At 41.6% G+C, this 8,521-nt stretch overlaps 2 protein-coding genes across 2 annotated transcripts, besides 50 other annotated features; both read left to right on the forward strand.

The window, feature by feature from the left end:
- Tc00.1047053511427.10 (hypothetical protein, conserved) lies at positions 1 to 947 on the forward strand (the record flags this gene model as incomplete). Its single annotated transcript, XM_800507.1, has 1 exon — positions 1 to 947. A coding segment is annotated over one exon (947 nt), but the record flags the coding sequence as incomplete, so codon positions are not given.
- Positions 1 to 1,069: a sequence feature (heterozygous, Esmeraldo-like haplotype).
- Positions 999 to 1,257: a sequence feature (T-rich).
- Positions 1,070 to 1,156: a sequence feature (haploid, non-Esmeraldo-like haplotype).
- Positions 1,157 to 1,496: a sequence feature (areas merged during assembly that could not be assigned to a particular haplotype. This can correspond to areas where the two haplotypes were merged or to regions with more than two copies in the genome that were merged during assembly.).
- Positions 1,326 to 1,372: a microsatellite.
- Positions 1,471 to 1,515: a sequence feature (A-rich).
- Positions 1,497 to 1,989: a sequence feature (haploid, Esmeraldo-like haplotype).
- Positions 1,592 to 1,635: a sequence feature (AT_rich).
- Positions 1,652 to 1,680: a sequence feature (AT_rich).
- Positions 1,756 to 1,800: a microsatellite.
- Positions 1,867 to 1,909: a sequence feature (T-rich).
- Positions 1,932 to 1,998: a microsatellite.
- Positions 1,990 to 8,521: a sequence feature (heterozygous, Esmeraldo-like haplotype).
- Positions 2,047 to 2,088: a microsatellite.
- Positions 2,213 to 2,239: a microsatellite.
- Positions 2,245 to 2,291: a microsatellite.
- Positions 2,329 to 2,361: a sequence feature (A-rich).
- Positions 2,508 to 2,568: a microsatellite.
- Positions 2,606 to 2,644: a microsatellite.
- Positions 2,695 to 2,732: a microsatellite.
- Positions 2,805 to 2,826: a sequence feature (AT_rich).
- Positions 2,953 to 3,003: a microsatellite.
- Positions 3,101 to 3,143: a microsatellite.
- Positions 3,311 to 3,367: a sequence feature (GA-rich).
- Positions 3,419 to 3,476: a sequence feature (A-rich).
- Positions 3,600 to 3,623: a microsatellite.
- Positions 3,639 to 3,674: a microsatellite.
- Positions 3,677 to 3,726: a microsatellite.
- Positions 3,841 to 3,872: a microsatellite.
- Positions 3,899 to 3,935: a sequence feature (CT-rich).
- Positions 4,144 to 4,201: a sequence feature (A-rich).
- Positions 4,227 to 4,262: a microsatellite.
- Positions 4,356 to 4,393: a sequence feature (A-rich).
- Positions 4,574 to 4,601: a microsatellite.
- Positions 4,685 to 4,705: a sequence feature (AT_rich).
- Positions 4,708 to 4,730: a microsatellite.
- Positions 4,805 to 4,830: a microsatellite.
- Positions 4,993 to 5,015: a microsatellite.
- Positions 5,169 to 5,221: a microsatellite.
- Positions 5,351 to 5,395: a microsatellite.
- Positions 5,486 to 5,524: a microsatellite.
- Positions 5,656 to 5,680: a microsatellite.
- Positions 5,705 to 5,833: a sequence feature (GA-rich).
- Positions 6,002 to 6,028: a microsatellite.
- Positions 6,089 to 6,149: a sequence feature (A-rich).
- Positions 6,164 to 6,209: a microsatellite.
- Positions 6,208 to 6,268: a sequence feature (GA-rich).
- Positions 6,530 to 6,584: a sequence feature (A-rich).
- Positions 6,951 to 6,980: a microsatellite.
- Positions 6,994 to 7,017: a sequence feature (AT_rich).
- Positions 7,025 to 8,521, forward strand: Tc00.1047053511427.19 (hypothetical protein, conserved; the record flags this gene model as incomplete). Its single annotated transcript, XM_800508.1, has 1 exon — positions 7,025 to 8,521. A coding segment is annotated over one exon (1,497 nt), but the record flags the coding sequence as incomplete, so codon positions are not given.

Below are 8,521 nucleotides of genomic sequence, written 5' to 3' on the forward strand. Positions count from 1 at the left end.
CCCCAACGGAAGACCTGAGCGTCTGGAGTGCAGAGCAAGAATGCAGCCATGATGGAAAAATATACCGGATCTTTGACTCCCCTCTCTGCGGTCCGTTTCTCACGACTGTAAAGGTGAAGCGGGATAAAAAAAATGGGACGACCAGTGGTGCTGAAGGCAACAGATCCAATCAGACATTGGACCCGTTATTGAATATCGCTGAGGAGCCTAAAAAAAGAGACGATATTCCCCCAGCCAGCCGAGTACGTGTGGGTGGGGCATCGCAACCGCACGCCACACGACCGCCACCCGAGTATGAGGAAGCTGTCAACTCCATGATGCCGTCGCCATTTTTACCCTCGGGACCATCGACAATCTGTCCTGTAAGCCTGCCTGCCACTGTGCTGCCCCATGGAAACGTTTCTATTACGGCCCCACAAAATTCCTCTGTTATGATGCTTCCACAGTCGCTTAATCCTGCCTCAAGCTCCTTTTCTCTTCCCGCAAGCTCAGCGTCTGTAGGTCCAACTTTTATTCCTCTTTATTCAGAGGCACCCAAACCGGCGTCTCTTCCAATGCAATCATTTGGAATACCGTATGTTGTTCTCGCCCCGTCAGGCCCTGCAGTACCGCAGCAGAATATCGTACCCCTGAACTCAGGTGCCAGTACCACAACTACTACCACAACCCCCAACTTGACCACCATGGAAAGCAGCAAAAATGATGGTGTCAGTGGAAATGCTGGAAATATTACCACCGAAAACGGAGCTACATCGACGCTTTTTTCACCCATTCCTTCAACTCCTTTTGTCCCGACTGGGGCAACTTTCACCGGTGTTCTTAACGGACCAATGGGGTTACAGTCACGATCCGTGCAGCCAATAGGGAATTATGTTCTGCTGCCGGATGGGAACATTGGGGTATTGAATTCCGTACCCGTGACACCAATTAATTACTGGAACACTTGAAGAACAGGAACTGAGGAGAGACGTGTTTCTCTTCCTTCGGCACTCCATTCCTTTTTTCTTTCTTTCTTTTCTTCTTTTTTTCTTTTTTTTTTGCTTTTTTTTTTTTTTTTTTTTTTTTTTGCTTGTGATTTTTGCTCTTCCTTTTTTTTTTTTTTTTTTTTTTTCTTGCCCTTTCCGTTTTGCTTTTTTGTTGTTTTTGTTGTTGTTTGGGGGGGGGTGTTCCTTTTCTTTTTTGCTGATGGTTTTTTTTTTGTTTTTTTGTTTTATCATCCTGCTGTAGTTTTGTTTCCTTTTGTTTCTTGACTTTTGTGTCGGTGCATGTATCATCTGTCTGTCTGTGTGTGTGTGTGTCTTTTGTTGTTCCTGGTGAATACCCGCCTGCCTGCCTGGCTGCCTGTCTGGCTGGCTGTCTGGCTGGCTGGCTGTTCGTCAGCCGTTCTGGTCGTCTGGCAGGCCGGATTCTTCTTTTTTTAATTAATTGGGGTGGTGGTGGTGGTCGCCTCGGAGAAGAAATTTGGATATTAAAAAAAAAAAAAAAGAAGGAATAAAAGAACGAAAAAAAAAAAAAGGAGGTGATGGGAGGAGTAGAAAGAGGGAGAAGGGAGGAACAAAAGAGAACTTTTTTAAAAAAGGCAAAAAAAGAGAAAAAAAAAAAACATTTTTATATATTTATATTTATATATAAATTCTTCCTTAAAACACACAAAAAAAAAAAGAAAAAAAAAATTATTTTCCGCATGCGTTTTTGTTTGTATTCATTTATGTTTTTGTTTGGGTTGTTTGAGGGTGTGGGTGTGGCGCAACATTACTCTCCTCCCTCTCCTCCCCTCTCCTCCCCTCTCCTCCCCTCTCCCTTTCTGTATGATCCAAAGGAAAACGAAGCAAGAAGAATAAAACGAAAGAAAAAAAAAAAAATGTCTTTTTCTTCCTTCCTTCTTTTTTTTTTTTTTTTTTTCGTTTTTCCCCTTTGCCTATTACCTTTACATGTGTATATGCATATACGTATATATATATATATATATATATGTATGTATGTATGTACTTATATATGATCTAAAGAAGTAAGTGCAAATAAAGAAACATACAAACAAACACGCACAAGAAGAAGAAGAAGAAGAAAAAGAAAGAAAAAAAAGAAAAATGGTATGAGGATGAGTCATGTAATCACAAGGCCATTGTGTTGTTTTACCCACTAAAAACGCCACTTATTCGCATGATTTGGGTTGTATGTATACATTATACATACGTACATACATATTTATCTTTTTGTTTGTTTGTTTGTTTGTTTGTTTCCCCGCTCCCTCTTCCTCCCTCCTTTTCTCTCTCTCTCTCTCTCTCTCTCTCCGGATGACGTTGTAAATAATAGGCAAAAGGGAGTTGGAAAGAAGAAGAAGAAAAAAGAAAAAAAAAAAAACGGCCTTCCTCCCCCTCCTAATCTCAATCACATCACCATGTCTCAAGCAAGTCATGTGTGTGTATGTGTTTGTGGTTTTGCTTGGGTGGTTCTTTGTGTGTGTTTGTGCCGAAGGGTAAAGAGATGGACGGAGTAAATGCAACATGTTCTTTTTTTTTTCTTTATTATTATTTTGTTTTTTTTGTTTTTTGTTTTTTTTTTTTTTTTATTATTGTCACTTACACTGCTTTTTGCTGCTTTTTGTTACATAAATATATACATATATACATACATATATATATACTGGTTTAGAAAATCGTGGAAAACGGAATATACATGACATGACATGACGTTTACATACATATGTATATTTATATATATTTATATATATAATGCCACCAGATGAGGATAAATAAATGAGGAAGCGAGGAAGAAAGGAAGAAGAGGAGAAAACCCCCCTTTTGTTTATTTATATATTTATATATTGTGGATTTTGTTTTTGGGTAACTTTTGTTTTTGGGTAACTTTTGTTTGGTTTGCCGTTGTTTGTTGTTGTTCTCTTTTTTTTGTAAAACGGCGTTTTGGAAAGGGGCAGCGCAGGTGCAAATTTGTTTTTTTTTTTTGTTTGTTTGTTTGTTTGTTTTTGTTTTTTGTTTTTTTATTCCACCCGCCCCGCTGCGGCCGCCACTCCGCGCGAGTGGGAAGAGTCCCGGTGGTTGTGGGGGGAGAACGAGGAGAAGGATAAGAAGGAGGAGTCATTAAAAAAAAAAAAAAAAAAAAAAAAAAGAAAAGAAAAGAAAAAAGGAAGAGGTGGCTGCCCATCTTTGAGTTTTACAGCGAGTCCTGTCATCATTGAATTAATGTGCGGATTTTTATTTGTGGATGCATTTGAGCGTTTGGATGCATTTTCCCGCCGCCCACACCCACTCACTCACGTACGCAGGGGTGTTTGTGTGTTTGGTCGGTGTTGGGGGAGGGAGAAGGAGACGAGGGGAAAAAAGAAAAAAGAAAAAAGAAGAAGAGGGAGCGGAGCGGAGCGGAGGGGCCGACGGGCGGTTCACCGAAGATAGCGAGCGACAAAAGAGAGAAAATGATAGAAACGAAAAAAAAAAGGAAAAAAGAAGAAGGGAAAAGAAGGAACCCGCGCCATGTGTTCTCTACGTGTTGAAGAGGGAGAAGGGGAGGGCAGGTGCCATGCACATGAAATGTGTGCGGCCGTCAGTGGCCCACCTGCCTTCCTTCACCCCCCGTCTCTGACCGTTGTTGTTGCTGTTGTTGTTGTTTGTTTGTTTGCACCACCTCCTCCTCCTCCTCCTCCCACTCCTCCCTTCCTCTCTTTTTTTTTTCCTTTTCTTTTCTTTTTTTTCCTTTTTTTTTTTTTTTTTTCCTTCATTTCTTCCCTTTCCAGTTAATTCCTTTCTTCTGACGCATCTGACATTCCTTTTGTTTTTGTTGTTGTGTTTGTGATTCGGATGGGGCTGGTGTATGCCCGCCTGATCCCACACACTCAGACACACACACACACACACACAAATACGCCTGCGAGGGATCACACACCCTCCCTCTCCCTCTCTCTCTCTATCCCTTCTCTCTCTGTGTGCTTGTGTGCTTGTGTGCTGTACGCCTCCTCACTTCATGTTGTTGTTGTTTTGTCATTTTTGTTCTTTGGACGCATAGTAGGAGGTGGGTGGAGGGTAGGAGGGAAAAGGTGCAACCGAGTGTTTTCTCCGCATGTCAATGCCGCCGCGTTTCCCATTTTTTGTGGATGGAGAGGGGGGGGGGAGGGGTGAAATGGGCGCCCGTTGAGAAGAGAAACAAAAAATAATAATAATAAAAAAGAAGAAAAAAAGAAAAATAAAAAAATGAATGGAGGGCGATGAAAAAAAAGGAGGAGAAGGAGAAGGAGGAGGAGGAGTAGGAGGGAAAAGAAGGGCAATTGCGTGAGGAAAACCGTTAAAAACCATCCAAGAAATGTATATCCATATGTATTGTATTGTACGCCAAAGAAGCCCGTGAAAAAAAAAAAAAAAAAAGGAGGCATAAAAAAAAAAAACACGGTTTTTTTTCTTTTCGTTTTTGTTTTTGTAGAGCCGTTCCTGCATAATAAATGAAGACTACATCGACACCACTAACCCAAATAAGGGAGCACGAGGGGTCCAATCCTTTAGGACGCATTTCCTTTTCTCATCCCCCTTTTTATTTGTTGTTTTGTTTTTGGATGGATGGAGACATCTTTTTTTTTTTTCTTTTTTTTTTTTTTTAAAGTAAAAAATGATGGAATTTATGGACTTAATGTGCTGAAACCAGGGCGATTGAGAGGTTTTGCGTCAATGTGCCTCCTTACAATAAATAAATAAATAAAAAAGCGTGTGTGTGTGCGTGTGTGTGTGGGAGAAAAAAAAAAAAGAGAGAGCGAGAGAGAGCGATCATGTCACTATGCATGTTTCTACAGAAGGAAAGAGAAAACAACAACAACAACAAAAACAACAAAACAGTGACTGACACATAAACTCAAAATTTTTATACTCAATTAAATGTATTTCGTGCAATCCATGCATCTGCTTTTGGTGTGACTTGCGTATTTTCATTTTTTTTGTTTGTTGTTTCCCTCTTCTGCAAGAGGGGAGGAAAGGGGAGTGCAAATGAAAACCCAAAAAAAAAAAAAAAAAAAGAAATATATAAATATATATATGCCTGCTCCCTACTCCCTACTCCCCCCACCACATACACACACACACACACGAATTGCTTCCATGTAACCATTTCCTCTCTTTCATGCTCAATGGCGCCTTCAATGGTGATTTATTCATGCCATACACACACACACGTATACATATATATATATATATATATATATATATATGTATATATGTATATGTATGGCTTTCTTTACTTCTTTCTTTTTGTTTGTAGACGTTTATGTACGGGGCTTTCTTTTTTTTGTTTGTTTTTCCGTGTTGTCTACTGAATTTCTTGTATAAAGATATATTCTTGTTTGTTTGTGCTTGTGTTCTTTTCTTTTTTTTTTTTTTTTTTCTTTTCTTTTCTTTTCTTTCCAGTGGCTGTTAAATTTTTGTATGGGAGAGACGTTTGCACCCAAACGCAGCCTGTCCAAAGTACTTTTTATTTAAAAATGGTGGCCGTGTTTTTGTTCCTTTTTTTTTTTTTTTTTTTTTTTTTTCTTGAAAAGGCAGGCGGGCAGGAGGGTCTTTTAATTTTATTTTTTCTTTTTGTGTGTGTTTTTTGCCTCCATGACTTCTCATGTCCCCGTGTGTGTGTGTGTGTTTCTTTTATTATTTTTATTACTGTTTTGCCTTCTTTATTTCTTTCTTTCTTTCTTATTTGTGTTTGTGTTTGTCCCAATGAAGGAAGGAAAGGGAAAAAAAAAAATAAAAACAGAACAGAACAAAACAAAAAGGGAATTAAAGAAAGAAAGAAAGGGAGAGTGGGAACAAAACAGAAGGGAAAGAAAGAAAAAAAAAAAAAAAAAGAGGGGTGGGGGAAGAGAAATTTTTTAAAAAAAAACAACACACACACACACACAGACAGACAGAAGGAGAGAAGTTCTGCTCTGCCCTGCGTCTGTGTTGTGTGTGTTGACATCCGAGAGCAGTACGACCGGCCCACTCCCTGCATACATAACACATACGTCTGCACATATTACATATATATATATATATATATATATTCATCTATACGGCTTGCTCTGTCCGCGACTGTGCCTGAGGTGGTGCGTGAGCGACGACGGAAAACAACAAAATAATAAAAACAAAAGCAAAGAAAAGAAAAAAGAAAACAGGAGGAAGAAATATATATATATAAGGGAAAGAAGGGAAAGAAAAGACAGGAAGGAAGGAAGGAAGGAAGGAGAGTGCGAGTGAGACAGACAGACAGAGGCAGAGAGAGAGAGAGAGAGAGAGGGAAGGAGGACAAGCCGACTGGACCAGCAGCGGTGTCGTCGCCGGGCCTACTCGGGATTTATTTAACAGAAGAGGAAAAAAAGGGAAAAACACCCACATCCACCAGATAGGGGGGGAGGAACACGAAAGAAGAGAGTTAACCATACACGCACACACGGGAAAACAAAACCAAAACCCAAAGGAAAGATTTTTAAAAAAAGAAGCTCAAAAAATATATAAAAATCAAAACACACACACACAAGATCGCGGTATCTGTCAACAACAACATTAAAGGAGAAGGAAAATAACAAGAAGAGAAGGAAAGAAAGAAAAAAAAAACAAAAGGGGGAGGCGGACGCGCAACTGAGCGAGTCCGTGAGGAAAGTACAGAGAAGTGTTGGTGGTGGACTTACATCACTGAGCATCGACTGGCGTGTGTGGCGTTTGTGTGTGGTACCGAGAAGAACCGAGGAAAGGAGACACAAAAGGAAGGAACAGAGGCGGCAAAAGAGCACGTGTGGAGCATCCGTCAAGCAGTTTGCGATTTCCAAAAGAACAAAAGAGGGGAGAGAGAGAGAGAGAGAGTGGGGACAAACAAACAAAGGAAGGGAAAGGAAACCAGATTGTGTGGGTGTGAGTGTGAGTGTACGTCTTTCTGTGGAGGAAGGTAAGGCCAAGTAAAAGAATACAGACAATCGCAATCGGTTGGGAAGAGAGAAGAAAAGAGAGAGAGAGAGAGAGGGGAGCGCTTATCAAAAAAAAATAAAAAATAATAAAAGGGAAAAATGGGAGCTGCACCGTCTCGTGAGTCGACGACGCTTTACTCGTACTTTAGAGGGACATATGAGATTGGTCTGATCCCCCTGACAAAGGCCTTCTTTGGTCTTCCAGGGGATGCCCACAGTCACATCACAAACAAAACGGAAGAAGGAGAGGAAGAAGAAGACGTGGGGATTGGCCTTCGCTGCAAGCAGGAGCCTCATGTCTCTCAGACAACATCGACAGCGGCTCATCTCAGCAGTACAATGGAGCTACGGCGACAATTTGTCATTATGCGTAGCGATCCGGCCATTTTATACGCCAACGCACGTGGGAAAGTCTCTGCATCGTGGCCAGAACTTCTTTCGGATGCCTTTACTGAGGAAGATCTGGACGCCTTCCTGGATAAGGTTGAGGAACGGATATACAACACTGATGCGGAGATGTTTGCCGACACTAAAAGTGCTCTCATCCCTCTCCCATGTGCCCTTTGCCTCGTTTGTAAGGATGGACAGGAACGGTCTGGGAGTTTCTTTTGGCGTGGACGTAGCATTGTTGTCATTGGGTACTTTGCCTGCCTTCCAGAGGACCTCCGCAGCGCGTTTAAGGTGGCAAAAGGAAACCCGCCAGAGGGAAAAAAAGGAACAACGGGCACCGACAATGACGCCAAGCACACTCTTTCTTCCACCTCCCAAGTATCACTCTTCTTAAATGCCGGTGTGCTTGCCTCTGCTGGTGACCGCACACTTGAACGTGTCCTTCTCCTGGCTGCAGTCATGTTGCGAAATCAGTATCTGGACTCCTTTTTTCATGTCTTTGCTCCAACACCGTTTCCCTCTTCCTATACCGGGGACGTATTTCAGAATATTTTCAACACTGAATTTGATGCACCTCCATTCTTTCCACACGATGGAATGTTCCTTGACACTGCAGCTCGCGGTAAGAATGCTACTGCGCAACAGACCAGAGAAGAAGCCTTAAAGACTCTGGAACGTCGACTACAAAACATTACTGTGTACGTGGAGACGGCTGTGGATAATTATTCCTCGCTAAAGTCTTTGACGGAGAATGCTGCCTTCTTGCAATGCCAAACGAATTTGAGACCAGGCTTATGTTTTATGGACTTGCCACAAGTTGTGCTTGATGGATTTGAGTCCGCGGGAATAACTGAAGAAAATACTGAAAAAACCGCCGATGGAGAACAGGAAGAGGCAAAATTACATTCTGCCCGAGCGTCGCTCGATGATACAACCACGGCGGTGGAAAACACGAAACAAGATGGGGAAACGAGTAAAGTTGGGATCCATCAGGAGACATTGGAAAAAGCAAAATTTCCGGAAACGGATGAGAAGGCATCAACAAAAAATTCTGCATCTGTAGAGCTGGTTCGGGTTTGTTTTACGCCGGAGTATGTGGTGAAGGCCACCATGTGGGCATCCGGTCTTCTTAGTTCACCCACCGAAACTGTTGGTGGAAGCTGGGTACAGTACAAGCTGAAAAATGAAAGTGATGAACTTCGACAG

Source organism: Trypanosoma cruzi, genomic scaffold, assembly GCF_000209065.1.
Source record: "Trypanosoma cruzi strain CL Brener 1047053517117 genomic scaffold, whole genome shotgun sequence".
Classification (NCBI taxonomy): domain Eukaryota; phylum Euglenozoa; class Kinetoplastea; order Trypanosomatida; family Trypanosomatidae; genus Trypanosoma; species Trypanosoma cruzi.